At 51.6% G+C, this 25239-nt stretch overlaps 1 protein-coding gene across 1 annotated transcript in view; it reads right to left on the bottom strand.

Moving 5' to 3' along the window:
* Positions 1 to 324: 324 nt before the first annotated feature.
* CATSPERG (cation channel sperm associated auxiliary subunit gamma) overlaps positions 325 to 25239 on the bottom strand; it is a 27155-nt gene continuing 2240 nt past the window's right edge. Inside the window, exons 3-30 of the mRNA XM_032390158.1 lie at positions 24738 to 25071; positions 24597 to 24650; positions 19605 to 19749; positions 19125 to 19251; positions 18871 to 18943; positions 18248 to 18403; positions 15015 to 15186; positions 13711 to 13848; positions 12655 to 12714; positions 12333 to 12452; positions 11669 to 11719; positions 11434 to 11563; positions 10823 to 10934; positions 9684 to 9842; positions 9482 to 9594; positions 8479 to 8692; positions 8060 to 8122; positions 7762 to 7960; positions 7503 to 7624; positions 7298 to 7378; positions 7150 to 7206; positions 4370 to 4526; positions 4101 to 4164; positions 3864 to 3959; positions 3488 to 3577; positions 2360 to 2452; positions 2168 to 2267; positions 325 to 2084 (exon numbers count right to left, since the gene is read on the bottom strand). Of these exons, the coding sequence (XP_032246049.1) occupies positions 1803 to 2084; positions 2168 to 2267; positions 2360 to 2452; positions 3488 to 3577; positions 3864 to 3959; positions 4101 to 4164; positions 4370 to 4526; positions 7150 to 7206; positions 7298 to 7378; positions 7503 to 7624; positions 7762 to 7960; positions 8060 to 8122; positions 8479 to 8692; positions 9482 to 9594; positions 9684 to 9842; positions 10823 to 10934; positions 11434 to 11563; positions 11669 to 11719; positions 12333 to 12452; positions 12655 to 12714; positions 13711 to 13848; positions 15015 to 15186; positions 18248 to 18403; positions 18871 to 18943; positions 19125 to 19251; positions 19605 to 19749; positions 24597 to 24650; positions 24738 to 25071 (3562 nt within the window). The 3' untranslated portion in view covers positions 325 to 1802. The remainder of the gene's footprint in view (positions 2085 to 2167; positions 2268 to 2359; positions 2453 to 3487; positions 3578 to 3863; positions 3960 to 4100; positions 4165 to 4369; positions 4527 to 7149; positions 7207 to 7297; positions 7379 to 7502; positions 7625 to 7761; positions 7961 to 8059; positions 8123 to 8478; positions 8693 to 9481; positions 9595 to 9683; positions 9843 to 10822; positions 10935 to 11433; positions 11564 to 11668; positions 11720 to 12332; positions 12453 to 12654; positions 12715 to 13710; positions 13849 to 15014; positions 15187 to 18247; positions 18404 to 18870; positions 18944 to 19124; positions 19252 to 19604; positions 19750 to 24596; positions 24651 to 24737; positions 25072 to 25239) is intronic.

The following is a 25239-nucleotide window of genomic DNA, read 5'->3' as shown; positions in this document are numbered from 1 at the left end:
CATGGCTTGACCATCCCTGACCTCCCTCCTGAGCCCCAGATCTGACATTCCTGCAGCCTCTTGGATGGCCTCCTCCAGAAGTCTCTCAGACCTCCCACACCTGCCGTGACCCCAAAGGCCTCAGTCTGTCCCCAAAACCTTCTCCTCTCCCTGGTCATCTTAGGGACAGCCTCTTTGTCCCTCAGTCTTCATGGCAGAGACCTGGACATTTTCTTTTCTTTTTTTAAGTAGGCTCCATGCCCAGCATGGAGCCCAATGCAGGGCTCAAACTCAAGACCATGAGATCAAGACCTGGGCTGAGATCAAGAGTTGGATGCTCAACCAACTGACCCACCCAGGCACCCCAGCCCTGAACCTTTTCCTAAATGTCTCCTTTGCTCCCATTCCCTTCATGGCCCTCCAGCCCCATGGTCTGTTCACTAGGCCTCCTGAGCATCTCTCCCACCTGCTGCCTCCTCCCCTCCCTACAGTAGGCTTTGGTCTAGCCCCATCCTCTTCTGTCCAGATCTCTGGCCTCCTGCCTCCCTGGGATCTCTGCCTCCAGTCCTGAGCTGTCCTCCTCAGGAGCACCTTTCTACATCTAACCATGTCCTTTGGCCTCTCAGCTCTGAGTACTCTTCTGATAATTTCCAAGCTCCAAAACATGACCTCAGCGCCCTTGCCTGCTCTGGAGCTTTGCTATCTCATCATGGACAAGCTGGTCCAGCAGTCTGCCCTGATGTCCCCTCAGAGTATGTGTCCCCTGGGCCTCTACTCCCAGAGTAGGGGAGTAGAAGAGAGTGGTCACAGAACCTCCATAGTCACTTCACCCAAGATCTCTGGTGAGGGACTGGTGTTGAGCTTATTGGGTGGAGAGTGGGTAGAGTACAAGGTGTGTTTGTGTGTGTGTGTGGGGGGGGTATTTTGTTTTGTTTTGTTTTTGCCTTTCAGATTTTTGCCTTCTTGACAGCACACTTTCCTTTCCTCAGCTCCAGGGGTGGGCTCAATTCACTTAAACCTCTGGCAGTGTGAGTAGTAAAATGGTGAGCTCAGGACCCATCCCCATCCAATCAGAGTGACTGATAGGATGTGCTTGGGAATGTTGGACTCCAGCCCCTTCTTTCTCTGGACAATAAGATATGTGGACCTCAGACCTTGAAGGGGGCTGGCCTGAGGTTAGAGACCACACTCAGAGGAGGGCAGGTCAGGAAAAGCTACAGAGAAATGGAGCCAGACCCCTATAGACATTGAAGACTTCTGGATCAAACTGTACCTGAACCCCAATTAAAGCCCATAAAATTACCATTTCTATGTAGGCCATTTAAGTGAAATTTTTGTTACTTGCAACTAAAACAAAAATCCTAACCTCTCCAGAGTCCCGTCCTTAAGCTAGACACTAGATAGGTATTGAAATTCAAAATATTTAATGATTGGTACTAAACCTGGGCACTGAACAATCAGAACGTACTGCAGGCCACAGAGATGGGCCTGGGTCATGGAAGACCTTGCTGAACTGAGGGGAGGTTGGGGGCAGCCCGGGGAGGGGCGGAGTTGTTAGGCACACAGAGAAGCTGCTATTTACCAATTAGCACAGAAGGATTTTGATTTTAATGACCTGTATGGCTGTGTGGTACAAACTAACTGAATGCGAGCCCTTACAAGGGCCCACAGCTGGTCCTGAAATGAGGATTTAGGTCTGAAGGAGCAGTGAAAACTGAAGCAAAACAAAACAAAAAAAGCCTGGGACGAGTGATAATTGCTTTTCCAAGATGGCCCAGGAAATGAGGGGGGCACACTGGTGGGGGTTGGGGCAGGCAAGAGGCTCAGGTGATAGACTGCTTCTTCGAGGTTTCCTCAGGGGCCTCCTGGTTCCCCTCTGCCACTTTGGAACTGACACTGGAGCTGACGCTGGAGCTGCCCTTGGATTTGGTCCCAGATGTCCCGCTAAAGACTCTAGAAGAGGACGTGTAGGTGTAGTAGGACTCTGATGTGATGATGTTGTTGATCTTCCAGCGGAGGATGTTGCAGGCCTTCACCATAACAGGCAATAGGAGGCAGAAGATGATGTAGAGGATCACCAGGCCGATAAACACACTGGATGACACCTGCAGACACCACACAACAGACATGGGTGGGCAGCCTGAGAGCCCCATTCTCCTAACAGGGCAGCTCCTGGGCAGCCACTCACCATGAGGATTAAGAGGGCCCGCTTGGCACTGAGTGGGAGCCCATGGATATGCAACAGGAAGATGAGCTGGTGGTCACAGTATGTACTCTTGTCCACACCTCTGGGGGGAGGGATGGGGTTCAGCATTGGGGGGAGGAGTGGGGCACCCCATAGGAAGCCCCCAACTCTACCTGGGCCACATGCCTGGCTCACCTGTTGCTCACCAACACCTTGAAGAAGAATTCGGGGGCGAAGATGGTATGGGGAATGGTGTCATGGCATGGGGAGTTCTCCAGACACAGCCACCTGGGGACCCAAGTTCAGGCAATGTGCTACAAATCATGCCTAGCATGTGCCAACCTCTGATCTCTCCCTCCAGCCCACAAACTCTGGGTGAGAACCAACTAGATGTAACCTCGTCCCTTCTTCCCTGATTCGCTCCTTCATTCATTCATCCAATAAGCCTGACTCCACGCCTACCCTGTGACAGGCTGTTTACTCAGTCATGTCCTCCAGCCTTAACATCTCCTTCTGTGAATTCCTCCATTACAATGCAATCGTCTAGATTATGGAGTGCATATCTATCATGTGCCAACTCCTCATTTATTCCTCGCTGCCTTCATTCCTTCAGCCCACAAATATACCTTGAGGTCCTACTAGGTACAAAGTCACATCTCCATTCATTTATGCTTTCCTTTATTCATTTATTCAATAAATATAGGTTGACTACTGACTAGGTACAAGTTGGTTGCTCCATTCATTCATTCACTTCCTTCATTTGCTCATGGTATCATTTTCTTCCTGTCACTGAATCAAAAATATTTATTGAGCCCCTATATATTAATTTGTTCCTCCATTGTTTTATTCATTCATCAGGACCTCCATTCAAATGTCAATAAATGCCTACCATGAATGAATGAATGAATTCCTTCACTGTCTCAGTCAATAAATACTATGTTTAGTCTATCAGGACCTGGACCTATAAGGGGGACAGACCCCACAAGAGACAGTGACAGCCCAGAGGGGCAGGTTGGGATGGGGGAGGCACAAGCAGAGAGGTGAGGGTGAGAAGAGGCAAAGCACAGGAGGACGTGGGAACCCAGGTCCCATTTAGAACAGTCAGAAAAGTCCCCTGGATGAAGGGGCATCTGAACTAAGGCCTGAAGAAAAAATAAGAGGGACCAGCACTGCAGACAAGGAGTCAGCCCCATTTGAGGAACACGAAGGCAGTCAGTCTGGCTTGAAGATCAAGAGGTCTCCCAGAGGCAGAAGGGACAACAGCCCAGACAGACTGTGGATAGGCGGGGGATAAGGGGACCAGCAGTTAGGCCATGCACTCACTCGATGCCCAGACTCTGATGGGTCATGATGTTGAAGGCCGAGTCCTTGGTGGTCGTTGTGTTCTTGGTGGTCCAGATGAGGCTGTTGGTCCTGTGCAGGACCAGGTAACCTCAGTGGGGGGGGGGGGGCGGGGGGGGGGACCACCGCTGCAGGTGCAGAGAGAGGCCAGCAGTATGAGCAGTGGAAGGAAGGGGCAGGGGGAGCCTTAGGAGGGCGGGGCCTGGCAGCATGGGCGGGCAAGCATTTGTGCCATCCTAGGAGCCTTGAGATACCAGGTGAGTGGTGCTTGCAGCGAGGGTGAGGTCTGTGGCTGGGAAGCAGGAGAGGCCTGCAGAGGAAAGAGGGTGGATTGTGGGCAGGGTCCTGCAGGCATTACTTGTCCAAGGGGCTGTTGAAGCGGTAAATCTCCTCCTCGCTGTATTCCTTGATGGTGTCCATTGTGGGCCCACCGCCTACCACCTTGAGCACATAGCTGCCGGGTGCAGAGGTGCATGTGCCCTGGCTTCAGGGTCCAGAGTCCTGCATCACCTCTACCACCCACTCCGCACGCTCCCCCCCTATCCATTCCCACCCTCCAAACTCCCATCAGTCATTGGCTTGGCCACATCTTTACCTGCCCTGAAAACTGCCTGAATCTCCCGTCACCAAGTCTTGGATCAAGAAGAAAGGGTAGAAGACTGTGGGGTGGGAGGGAGGCCAGGAGGAGAAAAAATTAGCTTGGCCCGAGAAGTGGAGGGTGGAGAAGGGGAGGAAGGAGAGATGAGAAGACCAAGGGGAAGAGCAGAGGGTGAGTGAGGAAGTGAACGGGCAGTGAGGGAAGGCGGGCCCAGTGGCGGGGACAGAGGACTGTGAAGGAATGGGGCGAGGGGACTGGACACGCACTATCACGGAAGAGGAAGCAGGGCATCTCGGGGTCAATGTGCACGCAGTCGAAGTAGTGTTTGTTCTGCAGGCGGTTGTACTCCAGTGTGTAGGTGATGTCGAAGGCCAGCCGCTTGCCTGGGGGGCAGCCGATGAGCACTGGCACCATCAAGTTGCCCTAAGTGGGAGGAGAAAAGCCTTGCACTGGGGGGCGCGGCAGACACCCCTCCTCCCACACACCTCGCCCCTCCCTGCCAGGCTCACCCTCACCACTGCCACATGACCGTTATTACCATTAAAACAATACTCTAAAAAGTGCAAACTATTTATGTTGTTCTTACTGTGTGCAAGGCACAGGGTGATGTTCTAAGTGCTTCAAGCTCAAATTGAATCCTCAAAAAAACAAGCCTTTTATGGTAGAGACTATTCACATCCCCATGACAGAGACGGCAAAATGAGGCACAGAGAGGTCAAGCCATTTGTTAATCATCCAAAGCCCCACCTGAAGTGGGTAGAGCTGGAATTGGAACTGAGAGGTTGGCTCCAGCTGCCTCCAGAAAAAGACACACAACATCACTATCACCTACACCTACGGGGGAGCCAACTTGTAGGTGGACTGCATGGGGCTCAGGTTGGGCCTGAATTCTCAAATAATAATAGATCAGGGAGGAGCCTGGGATATAGGAGGGAAGTGAAGCTCAGGATGGGGGTCAGAGGTTAGGGAATTCCCATGACATCATCTTCAAAATGAACAGCCTTTGGCCCATTTCGGGGGTAGGGTCCAAAGGTTTCATCCAATTGTCAAAGGGACATGGACAGGCAAAGACTGTGGCATGGGCTTCACGGTGACTGGGGAGAGGGGTTGGTGGCCATAGATTAAGCAAGCACTCCCCATGCTAGGGCTGGGCCCAAGATTTTACACCTATCAGCCGCTCACGCACTGGGAGGTCCAATGGGCAGCTCAGATTCTGTCTATCCACAACTCATCTTGGCTAATGGCACCTCATCGCTCCATGTTCAGGCTAAAAGCCTTGTCCTGGAAACCTCTCTCTCATACCCACAGCCAGTCCATCTAGACATCCTGTTGTCTCTAGACTTCAGAACAGAGCCATCCCCTCCCCAACCTCCTCAACTCTTTTGCCCACCCCCCACCCCCCGCCCCACCTGTCTTGCCCAACCTTGTTTCCTCCCTGGTCTCCCTGCTCCTGCCCCTCCCCCCAGTCTATCCCCTGCATGCAGCCTGTGAACGCCTGAGTCCCTCCCCGGCTCCTGGGGCACCATGGCCCACTAGGCCTCACATGATCTGCCCCCTTACTTCATCTCATCTCTCTCCACTTTCCTCTGGGCACACACGCACACACACCCACCCACACACTGTGACAAGTTTCACATCCATCCCCATTCCCATTCCTGTTCCTGCCTCTCCTCCATCCCAGAGCAGCAATTCACTCTAAGGACTTTTGCACTTATCTTCCCAGTTTCTTCATGCAAATAAAAGCCAACATGAATATATATTCTCAATTAGCCTCCTTCATGCTAATGTTTTATACATACTGTTCTGCACCCAGTTTTTTCCGCTTAAGAATAAAATACACTTTGGAGGTGTCTGAGTGGTGCAGTCAGTTTGGCATCCGACTCCCAGTTTCAGCTCAGGTCTGATCTCAGGGTCATGGGACTGAGCCCTGCATCAGGCTCCACGCTCAGTGTGGAGTCTGCTTGAGTTTCTCTCTCTGCCCCTTCCCCCTGCTCATGCTCTCTCTCTCTCTCTCTTAAATAAATAAATAAATCTTAAAAACAAAATAAAATACACTTTGGAGACTATTCCACATCCGTATGTGGAGATCTTTTTTCCCTTTCTTTGTTTTTTTTTTTTTTGTTTTTTTACAACTGCATAGTTTTCCATTGCATGGATGTACCATGATTTATTTAACCACTCCCCTATTAACAGACATTTAGGTTGTTTCCAACATTTTGCTGTAACAGGGTGTTGCAGATTAGACTCCTAGAATGGATCCCTTGGGTGAAAAATGAGGTATTAACTTTGACCTGCTGGGGTTATCATTAAAAGGAAAATAATGCATATCACCAAGGCTAGCAGGAAATACTTATTGGATGCTGAGTCAGCCACTCCTCCCTGCTCTCCTTCTCCCCACAATGAGTTGGGGGCTATTTCAACCCCCTCCTTTTTTTTATTTTTATTTTCCTGGGTTATACCAAGCCAGGAGGGGGGATAGCAGGGCCTGTCTGCTGGTGAGTGGGCAAGGCAGTGGGTGAGAACAAGGCACCTCGGTCAGGTCCCTCCTTTACCACTTATTAGCTCCTTGGGTTACTCTGAGCAGATGTCTGCACCTTTCTGAGCCTCAGCGTCTGCCTCTCTACAAAAGGGATATTACATGGGTAAGCAAGTGAAGAACTAAGGACCCACTGGAGTGAACAAAGCACGTGTGAGCGGGCAAATGAAGAGCAACATGTGAAAGAAGGGCCCAGCTAGCCCACATGACTTCCTTTGTGACAACTGGGAACAAAAAGGCCTGTGTTGCAGATGCCTTACTCTTCCGTGCAGAAAAATATTATACATACAAGCCTGGGTGCAACGTACACAACCATAAAGGCAGCCCTTTCGGCAAATATGAATGGATGAAAGGAGTGGGTGGGTGGGTGCGTGGGTCAATGAACCAAAAAGAAGAAATTATGAATGCACTAGTGGGATTCCCAGGGGGAGCACTCAGAATCAGCCCTGTCGAGACTCAACCCAATCCCCTCCCTCCCGGCACAGGGCCCGATACCCCAAGGTCCAATACTTGCATGCGGGGCCCCTCGTGTGTGTTCTGGAAGCAGTGCCCGACTGCGCCCACCACCTGTGGGTAGAAGCAGGTGATGATGGTGGGTCCCGTGGGCTCAGTCTTTCCCCTCCTCCCATGTCCGCTCCCCTCCAGTCTTGGACCGAACCTTGACCAACATGGAGGTCTTCATGAGGTGATGTCCACTAAGGCCCTGATCAAAGCAAGACCTTTTATCACTGAGCGTAACCTGGGGTTGGGGGCAGAAATGAAGGCGTCAACAGGCCTGCCTGAGGACCCGTGGACAGTTCTAATAGTGCCCTGCCCCGGGAGCTCCGCCCCCACCTCGACACCCCCTCCCCGCTTTATCTCACCCAGAAAAGCACCGAGTTGCGATTAATGAGGACCTTCTGCTTCACCACCGCCTCGATGCAGCCCGGGTCGGCCAGCACCACGCCCAGATCCACTTTGCTGCGCAGCTCTACGGTGGTGAGCACTACATGCACAGGGAGGGGTTAGGGCCGCGCGCGTGGGACGGTGCCCCGCCCCCAGACCCCGCCCCCTGGGCTGGCAAGCCCCAGGCCGCAGCCCTCGCCCCGCCCCGGGGACTCCACTCCAGCCTCGCCCACAGACCGCGCTCCGGCTGGAACTCGAACGAGTGCCCGCGGACGGTCAGGAAGACGGAGAAGCCGTAGCTGGTGCCCTTGTCCAGAAAGATGCGCTCGGGCAGCTCGTGCTTGGCCTTGAGGTCGTAGATCTTCTCGTAGCTGGCCATGTCAATGTACACGTTACTCGCGCTCTGCAAGTTGCTAGCCAGATAGAAGTAGTAATCCTGGGGGATGGGATGCGGGGCAGAGTCAGACCCGGGGCGGGGACCGGGAGGGGTGTCCTGACGCCGCCGCTCCCCCGACCACCAACCCTCTCCACGCACCTGGTCCAGTTTCTTGTTCTTCCACCAGCGCCAGGTGGAGTCGTGCACCGGGTCCGCGTATGGCTGGGGGGACGGCCGGCACCGTGAGCTGGGGGGGGGGGGGGGGGGGGGGGGGGGGGGGTGCGGAGGCGGCCCCAGGCAGGTCATGCCCAGCCCCTAACCCAAAGCCAAAGCTACCAGACCCTGGTAGCTCCTTGGGTTACTCTGAGCAGATGTCTGCACCTCTCTGAGCTTAGCCCCCCACCCCCCAGCCCTACTTGCAGCTCAACAGCCACCCTCCCAAAGCTCTGCTTGCCGGCTCCCCCGGACCCCCTTAGCCTCGGACTCTCCCAGGCAGCTCCGCTCCGTTCCAGCCTCGCGGGCCTTGCTTTCTCCTCAGTCCGGTCTCAGATCAGACCGGGCCCCCGCCAGGAGCCCACCTTGTGGTACTTGGAGTGCAGACAAAGCAGGTAGTAGACGAGGCCCTGGTAGACGGCGAGCGAGTTCTCGTCGTGGAAGCCCGAGGGCTCCAGCACGCGCGGCGGGTGCGCCCGGTAGCGCTCCTGGCGCGTGTAGATCTGCGGGTTGGGCAGGTCCCGCAGGCGCATCACGGTGAAGGGGCAGAAGTTGGTGAAGGAGAGCGTCAGGTGGTTCCTGGGCCGCAGCAGTGGGGGGGGGGGGGGGGGACGGCGGCTGACTCTTCCGCGCCCGGGGCACCGCGAACCTTCTCCAAATCTAATCCAGCCCTGACCTTCCTCCTCAGCCTCAGCCCCTGGTGCCCCTGGACAAATTCCCCTGGACGTCCCTGGGTCCCTCAGACCAGAGTTCTGGACCTCATCCTAGACACCCGCTCCCCCCCCCCCCAACTTTTTACGCCTTCTTCCACCTCCCCTTTCTCCCCGCCCCCTCTCCCAGCTCCTCCCAGGCTCTTCGGCAGGTGACCAGAAGGATCATTATTGAACGCAGTAAAATCTGGCCATGCAGTCCCTCCTCTTAGTCCCACCATGGCTCCCCAGGACCCTCAAGATGAAGTCCAAGTTCCTCCCTATGATCACCAGGCTCACCTTGTCCACCCTGCCCCCAGCACTGCACTCTGTCTGCGCTGCACACTTCTCTCAGTCTTGAACACCCAATCTCCTTTCCTCCTCAAGGCCTTTGCACATGTGGCTTCCCCTGCCTGGAACCCCTTCTCCATGTTATCACCTGGCTAATTCTCCCTCCCCCTTCAGCTCACAGTGGCTCTCGCACCTCTTCCTCTTTGAAGTTCTCCCTGATGGCACCCGCCTCCCCCAGTCTCGGTCAGGCCCCTCCTTTGAGCTTCCATGGGCGCTAAGCTGGCCCATCCCAGCCCTGAGGATTGCCATTGGGGATGACTTGCTCTCCCTCCTGGAATAGGAGCACGGAGAGCTCCCTGACTGCTGCTGAGGTCCAGGGTCTTCCTACCCCTGCCGCTGCAAGAGGTAGTGATTGCCGAGTTGCCGGTACATCAGGAGCTGCTCCACGGGCACAAGCCTCTTGACAAGCCGGCCCTGCTTGTTGTTCATGAGGTACACCAGCTGCCGTGGGGAGGTGGGGCCGGGTAAGCTGCTGTCAGCCAGCCACCCTGCGGCTCCCCCACGGCTCCCCGTGACCCCCCGCCTGGCACCTGGTACAGTTTGCGGTCTTCATAGAAGAGGGTGACCATGGTCTCACTGGGGGTGTAGAAAGAGGACTGGTGCATCACCTGTAGGCTGACGTACGCCTCCCAGGCTTTGGATGGGAACAGCTTGTACATCCGGTAGCTGCCCTCCAGGAGGTACCAGATCTGGGGGTGCAACAGCCAGATGTGTGTGTGTGTGAGGGCCATGGGGACCTCTGACCCCACCTCTCCCTCTGCGCAGCGTGATGGCCCCCGTTCCTTGAGGGTGAGGCTTGAGAGCTCACTTCTAGCCGGGGCCAGGTGAGCTCACAAACCTTCTCTCTGTGACACCATCTCTACTCCCCAGAGCCTGAACCCCTCTGCTTCCAGGCCCCACTTGCTACGATAAATGTCTTCAGTGTTCCAGTTGGCTTGAGTGGCTATTACTTGAAACTGAAGCATTCCTAATAGTTACACCCCTCCAGGGTTCCTAGGGGTGAACCCTATCTTCTCCTCACTCTTTGCACCCTCCAGGGTCTCACCATCCCCCTAGCCTCAGTTTCCCATCTCTGCACGGATGCGCACCCCACCACACATTTGACTCTAGACCTCAGTCCCTTCTGAGACTCAACCTGGAGGATCCCCTGCAGCCTTGAGGATGCCCCTCCTCCATGTGGCCTCTTCTATGAAGCCCTCCCTGACCCACACACACATACACACTCCCAGACTGAACTGGAAATTCAGCGGCACCCCATTTCTGAACTTCCATAGGCACTGTCTTCCTCCCTGCAGCCCCGACTACTCTGAACTGTTGTCGGACTGGGACCCTGTGAGGACAAGGTCCAGGGCTGACTCAGTCACCACTGTACCCCCAGCGCTGGGTCAGGTATACAGTAAGTGCTCAATGTTTATGAAGTGAACCACATGATGGAATGAAAGAGGGTCCCCTCTGGAAATCAGATCATGACTCTGAGTCTTTCATTCTGCTGAAAGACTGGGGGAAAAAATGACTTTCTCTTCGAGTTGCAGGGTTCTCAGCTATAAATGGAGCTTCTGCTGCCCTTCTCTGGAATCCCTGAGGGCATCTCCTCCCCTGAACCCCTTTACCTGTGACAGGGGAAGAAGGGAGACCCCTGGGGTTTGGCGAGAGGAGCAGGGTAGCCCACCTCCTCAGTCTCTGTGACAATAGCCATGTCCCCGTGGAACGAGTTGACCAGGTACTTAATGGACTGCTCCTTGGGGAAATCCGCCAGGTAGATGAAGTTTTCATTGTTGTAGCTGCAAAGGGCAGAGATCGGAGCCAGGGCCACTCAGGTGAGGCTCCTGCAGGATATCAGCTTCCCTCAACTCCGGGCCTAACAGGACCCAAGACCCATCCACTCCGCTCTCTGCTAGCCTTGTGAGAATATACCTGGAAGCCTGGGTGACCTGCCCACCTGTCAACAGGAGCATTTGGCCAAACTAGCGCTTTGCCAACAGCCCATGGAGCTGACTCAGGGGCCCCAAAGTTCCTGAGGGGTGCAAGTGTCCTAACCTTTCCCCCTGACAATGCCCTTCACATAGGTTGGGTCCTTACATCGGGTTTCATTTAAGAAAGGCCTCCCAGAGCTTTAAAATGTCAGCTTCCCCATCCCAGCCCTGACCACCGCAGCTCGTGTTTTCCCCATCACAATCCTGAGAACTTCTGGATTTGCGCATGCTCTGAAAACCTGATGACTTCAGAAAGAGCCCCCACCCTGATGGGACCAGGAGAGGCAGAATAGGCCCAGCCCCATACCTCTGCAGGAGGAAATTGCCCCAGATGTACAGCAGGTTGTTATACGGGTTGTGGAACATGCCCTTGGGTACCATTGGGAAGTTGGTGTAAGACTCTGTCCCTAGAATCATCAGAAACTCCAGGCCTCGAGCTGGCTTGGACACAGGCAGAGTGGACACAGCAGTGAGGGAAGGGTCATCTGGACCTCTCCTGGCCCTCATCCACCTTTGAGACCCCCTCTGCCTTCCCTTCCTACCATCAGGGATGAATTCCGGGATGGTGTAGACGATGACCAGGTTATCACTGACTACAGCCGGGGAGAACACAGCAAAATCTTCTGAGGCTCTGAGCTTTCAAAACCTGAAACTGGGCAAGTCACCAGCTCCCCAAGCCCTCCAAAAAACCCTCGAATGGCTTCTCATTTGGGCCTGTTAGCCCTTAGAATTTCTTTATGTGAATATGTTAGGGCACAGGACTTGCCTCCTCTGACTTCTTGGCTGGAGAGTACAGTGCACAGCCTATACAACTGTACATAGCAGTCCTATTCTCTGTTCAGGTAAAATAAATAAAATAAAATAAAATAAAATAAAATAAAATAAAATAAAATAAAATAAAATAAAATAAAATAATAAAATAAAATAAAATCTCCTATTGTGAGCCACAAGGCCCTTCCAGATTTGGCTTCTGCCCACCTCTCCAATCTCCCTCCCTCCCCATGCCCCCCTCTGTTCCAATCATATTTTTTCTTCTGTTTCTCCATCCCACCAAGCCCATTCTCTACCACTACCTCTTACCCAGGAGTGATGTGAACAACATTTCCCTCCCCCTGTCTGTTGAGCACAGATCCTACAGACAGGCACGAAGTTCACAATCTGGGCTCCTGCCCCTTCCCACGCAGCCCCCCACAGCATCCCAATTACCCAAGTCGTAGCTGACCACCTGGAAATACTTCCCAGTGGTGGGGTCTTGGATCTCCACCAGCATCATTAATATGTAGTCACCAGCAATGAATACGGCCCAGGTTATGGAGCAGTTGGCAACTGGACAGGAAGGGGTAGGTCCAGAGCAGCCCTGGACTCACCCCTCTCCACGGTCTCTTGTAACTGTCACACCTATCCCTGCGACTCTCCACCCCACCAAGATACCACTGTTCTTTCCCATGACCTCTCCCACCCTTCCCTGCTCTCCCACACTCTTGATCCCCCCACCTGCCTGCCTCAGACCCCTCTGGGAGCTAGGTACCTTGTATCCCTTCGCACACAGACCGCTGCTTGGGCAGCAACTTGAAGGACACATGACCATCTGCGGAGCAAGGCAGGTCCATGCTCAGGCCCTTCCCAGTCTGTCTGGCATCCCACCACACCAGGTCTCCAATCGACGAGGGTGTGGTGCCCATGCCTCCCGCCCCCTTAGTTGTGGAACTTCCGGGGGCGAGTCTCACCCCCAACCTGACAGTCACTCACACCTGGCCTTCCACTGTGGGTCTGTCTCTGGTCAGAGTAATTGGTTCAGGTCTGGAGACTGACCCAGAATGGGCCAATCAGAGTACACCCTGGGTTCATGCTAGAGCTAATGGAAGAGGCTGCTTTCATTCTTTTGGGGTAACTCAAACTGGTTGGAGATGTGAGCCCCAACTTCCTGGACCATCTTCAACCCCCAAGAGAGGAGTATCTCCCTGAAAATGAAGCCAAATCTCAGGGTTCATAATAAAAACCCTTTTAGAGCATCCACTGTGTCCCTAGCACTGTCCTAAGACCTTTACACATGCCAATTTACTTAATCTTTATATCACCCCAAGAGGCAGGTACTAGTATTATCATTAACCCCATTTTGCAAATGAGGAAAACGAGACCAAAAGAGAGGTGAAATCACCTGTCCAAAGCCACAGGTGAGTGGGGTTGGGTGTGTTCAAGCGATCTCTCTCTCTACTATAATTACTATGCTATACGACCTTGCCAAGATATAGACAGAGTCCTAATGATATAACCGGTGGGCCCCTGGATCTGGCCATGCCTGAAGGTGGACTCTGGTTTTCTCATTTATCAAGTCCACAAATATGCCTAAATGATTTTTGAATTAGGCTTCTGCCCTTTGAAACCAAACAGATCATGAAAGATATATAACACACTCAAGTCCTACTCCTACAAATGCAGAACCCATCCCTACTCACAGGGTCAACCTCCAGCCTGGGACCCCTCCTGAAGGCATCTGGTGAGGGATGAGGGCCAGAGGTTGGAATTCTTGGAGGCACGAGGGTATAGAGGGGTCTCTTGGACTGACAGAGGCCCCCATCCTTACCTGTGATGGTCCCAAAATGGACATAGCCTTCCCGCTTGCCAGTGGTGAGGGCCATGATGTACTCTGAGCCATTGCTATGGAAATGCACAGGGCACAGCCTCTGGATGCACTCATTGGCCAGGACACGAACCCAGCTCCCTGTGGGGGCCAGCATGGAACCTCAGACCCAGGTCTATGGACCTGGGACCTGACCCCCATCCATATTTCCATGGCCTTAATGGCTATTCAGTGTGGTGTCTGAGGGGCCATTGGCATAGGGCCCAGCTGCCTTTGGGAAAATCTCCCCTTGCTCATACTTTGTCCGAGAGGTACAGATTGGGCTAACCCCACCCTTGTATGCCCCTGGTCAGAGTAAAGAGTTCAACTGGGCATGTGACCAAGCTAGACCAATCAGAGACAGTCCCAGCTTGCCACTACTAATGAGGACATGTTCTTCCCTGGGGCCCCTGAGAGGATAAAAGTCCATAGATGCTAGATGGAGGGGGGAATCACCATGGCTGGCACGAGGAGAGGCCTAAGCTTCAGTGAGCACCTAGATCCAACTGTACCTGAAACCAAGTGCTCCTGGGTTTTTCATCTATCTAAACCCTTTCTTTGACTTAAGTCCATTTTAATTTGGTTCCTCCTACTGTCAAATGTTCTAAGTAAGAAAGGGACGAAAATGAAGCTGTTGGGAATAAGCCTTAATGAAATATAGGTTATAATACAAGTTTCTGTGACCCTATAAAATGACATTTCTCATTTATATGGGGGGGGGGGGAGCTGAGGACCAGGAGGGTTTGGGTATCATTTAAAAGATAAGGTTAAATCAAAAGTCTCTTTTTCCTCTGTGATCAGTCACCTTTGTGGCTTTTCCTCTCCAACTGCTCATCCCACTTTCTCTCTGTCTGCCTTTCTCTCTGACTCTCCATACCTCTCTCCCACCCCCCAAACTGCTCCTTTGCTATGCATGTCTCTTTGCCTGTCTTCCTCTGTCTTTCTGACACTGTGTGTGTGTGTGTGTGTGTGTGCGCGCGCGTGCACGTCTGCCTCTCTCTCTCTCTCCTTTCCCTCTCACGCCTCCCTCTCCCCTCTGCTGGTTCATAGGTCCGGAGGAAAGCCTTACCCCAGCATATAGAGGGTAGGAGAAGGCCATTTGGGGTGGGTGGTGATGATCAAAGACCTCAGAAAGTCCCTCTAACACCCCCCTCCCCACCCATGGAAATTCCAATCCCGGGCGCTTCCAGTGGATGGGTTCACTGGGGTGCCCTCCCTGGGGCTCCCACAGGTAGGACCCCTTCCCTGTGACGCCAGGGACCCCTCACCACTGCCGCGGTTGCTCTCGTGGAGGGTGAGATAGGTGCCTGTAAAATAGTAGACAAGCTGGTTCTGCCGAATGAAGAGAGTGCTCTCGGTGGCAATGGCATCATAGATGGTGGCAGTAAAACTGGCCTGAGGGCAGTAGAAGGAGCCTACCCAGCAACTGTCAATGTTCAACTGCAGGAGAGCAGAGTCAGTGGTGAGCAGGTTCACCTTGGCTTCAGTCCCCAGATCCTGCCTTGGGAAGGGGGGCACCTGCTCTGACAACTGCTTGGGATGGACACAGGCAGCTGCCCCCAGGGCATCTTCCCTGCTCACCATGAAGTAGTACCTTGTGGCCACACTTCCCCAACATGGGTCAGGGAGGCAGGTGACCCAAGCCAGAGGCAGTTGGGACTTTGTGTGCTCCCTCAAGTTTGGCAGTGCACAGCATACTCAACAGCACACATCAATCTCTGTTCCCCAGGCCACAGTCAGATCCCAAAGGTCTCATGTTTGGCCCAATCACCCTATTTTACCTTGGACACAACTGGCTGTCAGGCTGACACGCTCTGAACTCACTGACCAATCACTAACGCTGGCGATATCATAGACTAACCGTGGGGAAGCACCATCAATGGAGGATTCTTGACTAAAAGAATCTAAATTTAGGACACCTGGGTGGCTCAGTTGGTTAAGCGACTGCCTTCAGCTCAGGTCATGATCCTGGAGTCCCGGGATCGAGTCCCGCATCGGGCTCCCTGCTCGGCAGGGAGTCTGCTTCTCCCTCTGACCCTCCCCCCTCTCATGTGCTCTCTCTCTCTCATTCTCTCTCTCTCAAATAAATAAATAAAATCTTTAAAAATAAATAAATAAAAGAATCTAAATTTAATCAAGCTTCTAGAGCTCAGTACCAGTTTACAGGCAATAACTCTATGGGGTGTTATGCACCAAATTGTGTCCCCACCCCCAATTTATATGTTGAATCCCTAACCCTGCCATTAAGGAGAAAATTAAGGTCCACTGAGGTCATAAAGATGGGTCCCTAATCCTATTGGACTGGTGTCCTTATGAGAAGAGGAGGAGACACCAGAGATCTCTCTCTCTCCACAGGTGAGCACAGAAAAGGCACACACTGAGAAGGCACTTGCAAGCTGAGGAGAGGCCTCCCCAGAAACCATCCTCCTGACACTTTGATCTTGGACTTCCAGCCTCAGAACTGTGAGACTATAAATTTTTGTTTCAGACACACAGTCTGTGGTATTTTGTTATGGCAGCCTGAGCAGACTACTACATAGGGTCAGAGGAACAAGTTAACCAATTCCATGAAGAAGCAAGCAGCTAAATTCTATAGGACAAAAGGCCTGGTTTCTCCAATTGCCTGAGAAAAGGTGGTAGATGAGGGGAAGGAGATGGAGTGGGGAGCAGACTTACAGGTGAGAAGAGTATTAAGAGACTTAACCAAACGCAATGTGTTGATCCTGATTCAAACCAACTTTAAAAGACATTTTTATAAGACATACAATGGCCAACAGACACATGAGAAGATGCTCAACATCACTCATCATCAGGAAAATGCAAATCAAAACCACAGGAAGATATCACCTCACAATTGTCAGAATGGCTAAAATCAACAAAACAAGAAACAACAAGTGTTGGGGAGGATGTGGAGAAAAAAGAACCTTCTGGGGTGCCCGGCTCACTCAGTCAGTAGAGCAAGCAAATCTTGATACTGGGGTTGTGAGTTCGAGCCCCATGTTGGGTGTACAGATTACTTAAAAATAAAGTCTTAAAAAAAAAAAAGAGGACCCCTCATGCACTGTTGGTGGTAATGCACACTGGTGCAGCCAGTGTGGAAAACAGTATGGAGGTTCCTCAAAATTTAAAAGTAGAATTACCATATGATCCAGTATAATTTCACTACTGGGTATTTCCCCAAAGAATAGGAAAACACTAATTTGAAAAGATATATGCACCCTTATGTTTACTGAGCATTATTCACAATAGCCAAGATATAGAAGCAACCCAAGTGTCCATCGACTGATGAATGGATAAGGAAGATGTGGTATACATACACAATGGAATATTACTCAGCCATAAAAAATGAGATCTTGCCATTTGTGACAATATGGATGGACCTACAGGGTGTTATTTTAAGTGAAATAAGTTAGACAGGAGAAGACAAATACCATATGATTTCACTTATATGTGGAATCTAAAAAAAAAAAAACAACAACAAATGAATAAATAAACAGAAAGCAGAATCAGACCCATAAATACAGAGAACAAACTGATGGTTGCCAGAGGGGAGGGGTCGGAGGATGGGCAAAATGGGCGAAGGGGAGTGGGAGATACAGGCTTCCAGTTAGGGAATGAATGAGTCACAGGAATAAAAGGTACAGCACAGGGAACATAGTCAATGGTACTGTAATAGTGTTGTGTGGGGACAGATGGTAGCTACACTGGCGGTAGACGGTACAAATGGTAGTTACACAATGTATAGAGGTAGCTATACAATGTATAAACTTGCTGAATTACTATGTTGTACATTCGATACTAATGTAACATTGTGTCAACTATATTCAAATAAAAAAATTTCTTTTAACATTTAAAAATTTTTAAAAGATTTCATTTATGTATTTGAAAGAGAGAGAGTGAGCAAGAGAGAGAGAACAAGCAGGGAAGAGGGAGAAGCAGGCTCCCCGCTGAGCAAGGAGCTGGATGCAGGGCTCGATCCCAGGACCCTGAGCGCATGACCTGAGCTGATAGCAGATGCTTAACCGACTGAGCCACCCAGGCGCCCCCAAATAAAAAAAAAGATTTAAGACATTTTTAGATAATTGGGGAATACTGACTCTGGCCCTGTTAGATGATATGAAAGGGTTCTAGCTACTTTTGCTGGGTATCACAACGGCATTGTGGTTTTGTTTTTGTCGAGTACTCATTCTGTGTCTGGCTGATGTTAACTTATACCAAACTCACGATGATTCTATGAGGTGAATATAAAGATTATTTGCATTTTCCAGATGGGACAGATGGAGAATCTGAGGCCCGGGTAGGTGAAATGACTTGGCCCAGGGTCACATAGCCAGGAGTGGCTGCAGTCTTACGTCTTCCCTTCCTGCTGGCTGCCTCTCGTGGGGGCTGCTGTCTTTAGGGACTCTTTCCACAGCCCCAGACCCCACCTTATTTTAGAGGCTGAGGCCCAGCACCCTTCAAGAAACCCCAGTCCACCTGCCACCTGCCCTGCACCACTCACCTCCACAAGAAAGAAGTCGGTGAAGCTGGTGTCCGTCAGCAGGACGGACTTCTCATCAGGAATGCCACCCAAGATGAGCACAGGTGCCTGGTCCACAGTGTGCCACAGGGCCCTCGATGGGACATTCATGAAGTACCGGGGTATCAGACTGAAGATCTGGTGGGGGTGGGGAGGGGGCAAGTGGGGCTGGAAGGAGGGCTGCTCAACACTCCCCCTGCCCCCCCATGGCGCCACCTCATGGCCACACTGTGTGCTCAGTTAAGTGCCTGCTGAATGCATGCATGCACGGAGACGAAGACTATGGGTGCAGGAGTCAGGCTAACATCGTTTCAAGTCTTGTTCCATAGGTGCATGCTGGGAGACTGGGGGCAAATGGGTCCATCCCTTGGGGGCCTCAGTGTTCTCCTCCTGAAAATGAGTTTGTGTGAGTGTCTTCCCTTACAGGGTCATTGTGAGGACTGAACGTGGTTGCACATTTAGTGGAGTGCTTCACCTGGGACCTGGTGCAAGGAGAGCACTCTGGAAGTGGGGTCTGCCACTTGTCTGGGAAGTCATTGGGGCCCCAGCCCACTGTCTTTAACCCACGTTTTCTACCATGTTTCTCTACTGTCTGGGCCCCTCACCTCATTTCCCACAGTGAAATGGAGTGTGTTGTCTTGCTGTCTCTGCAAGAAGCCGTTGATGTTCACCTGAAATCTGGCAGGAGGTGTGGACAAGCACAGGCGAGGGTTCCAGTGTCGGGGGCTCCTGTCATAGCTCACAATCACCTCCCTACCCTCTTCCCTCCCTTTGGTCTCCTCCTGGCTTCTTGGGGGATCTGGAGATTAGGAAGTCCCTCCCAGAGTCTACCCCCTGCCCCGGGCTTGGGAAAGGGCACCTTTTATTGGGAATGAAGGGCCCCAGGCCATTGCTGCTGACATCCACACGCATGACCACACTGCCGTTCTTGATGGGCATGGGCGTGTACCAGCTCATGACACACACCTCCTCTGCGGTGCACTGCTCTGCTGGTAGACAGTGGGCACTGAGGTTTCTGGGGCCTCCCAAGGGTGCCCTCCAGGCCACAGTCCCCTGGGATCTCCCTGCACCTCCCCAGGCCCCCTCTAGGCCATGGACCCCACTGCGGCCTTTGTGTGGCCCTATCTAGGCCACGGACCCTGCTGAGGCCTCCCTGTGCCCTCTTCCAGGTCACAGACCCCACTGCGGCACCCCCAAAACTCCCACAACCCCGCCAGGCCATGGGCTCCTCTGAGGATGTCAGCCTCCCCCTCAAGGTCATGGACTCTGCTAAGGCCCCCAGCAAGCTCCCCACAAACTTTGCCAGGCTATGGCCCCTCCAGGTGCCCCCCAGGCCCACCTTTGCTGCGGAAGGGGGCTGCCTCCATCTGGATCTGCAGCTGCTCTATCTTCCACTGACGGAAGTTGACTGGGGACTGGAAGGTCACCAGCACCACGGGCTTCAGCCCCGTCAGGTGGCCCTTGCGGACCTGGGCCTCGGAGGACTGAGGGCAAGATGGCCCCACAGGTGTGTACTTAAGAGAAGCTCTGGGTACCCCTGCCTTGAGCCCATCTTCTTAGACTAGATGGGAGAACAGACTCTCCACCACGGGAAGGTCAGAGAACATGGTCTAGGTTTGGGGTTGGGTGGGGGCAGGTCAGGCTCAGAGATAGGCAGAGGGGCTAGGCGCTGTGAAGGCAGTCACAGGAGGAGGTAAGGCCAGAGCCACTGTCTTCAGACAGAATTTGGATGGAGGGAATGCACAGGGAATAGCAGCATGGGATAAGCAAACATGGGCAAGTGGGAATGAACCTGGCACCCAGAGCTACTAGTAGCCTCTTCCCTCACTTCAGGGGTTCCCAGTCCCACTCTTGAGGCTTCTACCCTCCCTGCAGAAATTTGACTCTCTGCCACCCTTCCCCCCCCCCCCCCAAGTCAGAGGATAGCCAGGTTTTGGAGCTGGAGCCTGTGGGTGAGGGTGGGATAGGGCAGTTACACAGAAAGGAACAAGTAAGGAGCAAGAGGAGATAGCCAGGGACAGCCTCCCAGAAATTCCAGAGTCCTGGCTGGGTGGAGAAAGAGAGGCAGGGCTTACAGTAGAGAAGAAAGGAGGGAAGGAGAAGGGTGTACCAGGTGTATGGAACAGCATAAACAAAGGCTTAGAGGCATCTCCAAGAGAAGGCTGCACTCAAGCAGCCCTCTTGGGTAGGGGGTAGACTGTGAGACCAGGGAGCGAGATTTAATGGGTTCAACCAGGGGAGCCTGGGTGACTCAGTTGGTTGAGCATCTGCCTTCAGCTCAGGTCATGATCCCGTAGTCAGGGTCCTGAGATGGAGCTCCACATCAGGCTCCCTGCTCAGCGGGGAATCTCCCTCTCCCTCTGCCCCTCCCCACACTGGCGCGCACCTGTGTGTGTGTGTATGTCTCAAATTAATAAAATCTTAAAAAAAAATTATGGGCCCAACCACCTTTGCACAGGCCTTCATCGGCTCAGCCAGGGCCCTTTCAACCCTGCCAACAGCACCTGTCCCAGCCCTACTTCTGGGTCTTTCTTTTTTTTTTTTTTTTAAGTAGGCCCCACGCCCAGCATGGAGCCCAAGAGGGGGCTTGAACTCACAACCCTGAGATCAAGACCCGAGCTGAGATCAAGAGTCAGATGCTTAACAGACTGAGCCACCCAGGAGCCCCTTGGGTTTTTCAACAACACAGCTGCAGGTGCCAGTGAGGCGGGGCTCTCCCATTGGGGCAAAAGTGGCCCTGGTCCTGTCCACCCTCAATTCCTGCCTAGACCACCGGACAGCCTCCTCACTGTCTCCCTGCCCCCCCGCCCCACCAGCAGGAAGGAGCCTGGGAACACCTGAGTCAGATTAGGCGCTCCTTTGCTCAGAACCTTCTCATGGTTCCATCTCACTCAGAGCGGGGGCCGAGTCCTCGATCTGCCTGGGGTCACCTCCCTGCCCTGTCTCCTCCCACTGTGCCCTCACTCATGGCTCCTCACACACAGCAGCCTCTGTCCTACTTCAGGACCATTGCGCTCTTTGTGCTAGCTTCTCCTGTGACCTGGGGTGCTTTCCCCCAGTCTCCTCAGTCGTCCCTTTTCATCACTCAGGTCTCTGCTCAAGCCTCTTCAGAGACCTTCCCCAACCATCCCATAACACCTTCTTTTCTAATATATAAAATATTTTATTTTCTTCTTTGCACTGATTACTCTTCAGAAATTATTTTATGTATTTTATGTATTTACTTGCTGATTGCTTCCCTGGTGGCCTGAATCCATAAGAAAAACCTGCCCTACTGAGCAGGAAGCCTGATGTGGGGCTCCATCCCAGGATCAGAAGATCATGACCTGAGCCAAAGCCATGCTGTTAATCATTATATCCCCCATGTTGTAAAAAAAAAGGGGGGGGGGGAGGATCTGACTCATTGTAGGTGTTGAATGGCCAGATAAAGGTATTATTATCACACTTTTACAGATAAGGAGAGAAGGTTCATGGGGTAAAACTCTCTGCTCAGGGTCATACTCTACAAACTTGTTGTTAGCATTCACTCGAGCTCTTTCTATGAACCAGACACTTGCTAAGTGCTTCACACATATTTAATAATTTTGTGAAGCGGGTATGATCACTATTGAATCCTTGACAAGGATGAGGAAACTTTGATACAGAGACGTTAAGTAATTTTCCAGAGATCACGCAGTTATTATGTAGCAGAGCTGGGATTTGAACCCAGGCAGCCTAGCTTCAGAGCCCAAACTATCTACTATCATGCCACACTTCCTCCAAGTAAATGCTAGTCAATGGCAGATTCAAACCCAGGTCTGCTGCCTCCAGAACTTCAGTTCTAGACTACAACATTCTACTGTCCTCAAAAGCTTACTTGAGCCAAAACAATCTTGGAAAAGAACAACAAAGTTGGAGGACTCAAACTTCCTGATTTGAAAACTTACTACAAACCCACAGGAATCAAGACTATGTGATACTGGCATATGGGCAAACATATAGAGCAATGGAATGGAATTATACCCAAAAATAAACCTTACAGTTATGGTCAATTGATTTCTGTTGCTGTTGTTGTTGTTGTTAAGATTTTATTTATTTATTTATTTGAGAGAGAGAGAATGAGCAGCGAGGAGGGGCAGAGGGAAAGAGAGAGAAGCAGACTCCCTGCTGAGCAGGAAGCCTGATGTGGGCTCGATCCCAGGACCTGAAGATCATGACCTGAGCCAAAGGCAGATGCTTAACCGACTGAGCCACCCAGGAGGCCTGGTCAATTGATTTCTGACAAGAGTGCCAAGACAATTCATTTATACACATGGTAATGGGATAACAGGATATTCACATGCAAAGTTGGACCCCTACCTCACACCATACACACAAAAAATAACTCAAAATGGATCAAAGACCTAAACATAAGAGCTAAAACTAAAAAACTCTTAGAAGAAAACATGGAAGTCAATCTTCATGACCTAGGCACAGCCTTCTTAGACAACACCAAAAGCACAAGCAACAAAAGAAAAAACTGATAAATTGGACTTCATCAATGTTAAAAACATTGGTGCTATTTCATGGTCTGTGAATTACACTTCAATAAACATAAAACCTTTGTGCTTTAAAGGACACCATCAAGAAAAGGAAAAGACAACCCATAGAATGTGACAAAATATTTACAAATCATACATCTGATAAGCAACTAGTATCCAGAATATATAAGGAAATTTTACAATGCAACAATAAAAAGACAACCCAATTTGGCAAAGGATTTGGATAGATATTTCTCCAAAGAAGAAAGTTAAGAGTGAGCATATGTTCGGGGCACCTGGGTGGCTCAGTTGGTTAAGCAACTGCCTTCGGCTCAGGTCATGATCCTGGAGTCCCGGGATCGGGTCCCGCATCAGGCTCCCTGCTCAGCGGGGAGTCTGCTTCTCTCTCTGAGCCCCCCCATGTGCTCTCTCTCTCTCTCTCATTCTCGCTCTCTCAAATAAATAAATAAAATCTTTAAAAAAAAAAAAAGAGTGAGCATATGTTCAACATCAGGAGTCATGAGGGAAATGTAACTCAAAACCACAATGAGATACCACCTCACACCCATATCTTTTGGCTATAACCAAAAGATGAACAAGTGTTGGTGAAGATACAGAGAAACTGGTACCGTCCCTCATACATCGCTGATGGGAATGGAAAATGATCCAACTGCTTTGGAGAGCAATCAGGCAGTTCCTCGGAAGTGAAAAAGAGTTAACGTTAAGACCCAGCAATTCCATTTGTAGGCATTTACCTAAGAGAACTGAAAACATATGTCCACAGAAAAACTTGTACACACGTTTATAACAGCATTGTTCATAATAGCCACCCCCACAAAATGGAAATAACCCAAATGTCCATCAATTAATGAATGGATAAACGAAATGTAGCACATCCTTACAATTAAATATTATTCAGTCATTAAAAGGGAAACACTCAGGGCACCTGGGTGACTCAGTCGTTAAGCATCTGCCTTTGGCTCTGGTCATGATCCCAGGGTCCTGGGATCGAGCCCCACATCGGGCTCCCTGCTCTGCAGGAGGCCTGCTTCTCCCTCTCCCACTCCCCCTGCTTGTGTTCCTGTTCTCGCTATCTCTCTGTCAAATAAATAAAATCTTAATTAATTAATTAATTAATTAGAAAAAGGGAAACACTGATACATGCTACATCTTAGGCGAGCCTTGAAAATGTGTTGAGCGAAAGAAGCCAGGCATAAAAGGCGTTACCTCTTGGACAACTCCATTTATATGAAATGTCCAGAATAAGTAAATTCATAGGAACAGAAAGTAGATCTGTAGTCTCCAGAGGCTGAAGGATGGGGGTCCTGGGTTTCTTTATAGGGTGATGAATGTGGTCTGTAATTAGTGGTAATGGTTGCACAACTTTGTTAATATACTAAAAACTATTAAACTGTACACTTTAAATGGAGAATTTTATGATATGTGACTTACATCTCAATCTTTTAAAAAGACTTATCTATTTATTTTAGAGAGAAAGAGAGAGGGGGGAAGGGGAGGAAGAGCGGGAGAGGGAGAGAGAGCCCCAATCCGACTCTGCCCTGAGAGTGGAGCAGAGGCGGGGCTCACGTACCAAGGCAAAACCAAGAGTCAGACGCTCAACCTACTGCGCCACCCAGGCACCCCATCTCAATTTTTTTAATGGCAAAAAAAAAGCTTACTTGAGCACCTACTATGTGCCTGGTGGGATACTGGGAATCCTCTTGAATCCTTAGGGTCCCCAAGGTCTGGTGGTGCCACCACTATTAAAATGTTAGAGATTGGGGAAGCTGAGGACCACACAGAATGAGCTCACCCCCGCTGCACTCACTCACCTCTCCATTGCAGGAGTAGTTGATCTTCAGGTAGTACGGGAAGCTCAGGTATTTCTGCAAGAAAAGGTTGGGCAAATGTCCAGAGCCCAGTGGGGTGCAGATCTGTGACCTCTCCCATTCACCTGACCCCAGTCCCCTCACCTCGCCCTGGTCGGTGGGTACATCCACCAGCGGGCTGAACACACTGTCCACTGTCTCCAGGGGCTCTTGATCAAAGAAGCGGTCGCTCATGCCATTCTTGCCTACCGTCTCGAACTTGTTCAGGACAACCTGCCAGGTGCACTCCTGGACATCCTGGATCGCCCACAGCCTCCACGATGCCAATAGCACTGCCAGTAGTGCCCACAGCGCCCGCAGGATTTGGAGTTTCGGCCACGCAGGGCCAGCAGGGTACATCGCGGGGGGCAGCGTGCAACGTGACTCGAACCTGGAGAGGGGGTCAACACCTGCCAGCCAGACTGCGCCCGAGAGCCACCTTCCGAGATCCTACCGAGTTCCTGCGCTTCGCCCAGCCCCTGCTCCTGGCCCCACCTCTACTCAGACTTCTGGCCCCACCCTTACTCTTACTCTTGCTCCTGGCCTCGCCCCTGCACTTGCTGGCCCCGCCCCTGCACTTGCTGGCCCCGCCCCCGCTCTTGCTCCT

The sequence above is a fragment of the Phoca vitulina genome, unplaced genomic scaffold (genome assembly GCF_004348235.1).
Source record: "Phoca vitulina isolate PV1807 unplaced genomic scaffold, GSC_HSeal_1.0 scaffold58, whole genome shotgun sequence".
Taxonomy (NCBI): Eukaryota; Metazoa; Chordata; class Mammalia; order Carnivora; family Phocidae; genus Phoca; species Phoca vitulina.
This window is presented reverse-complemented; position numbering and strand designations above follow the sequence as displayed.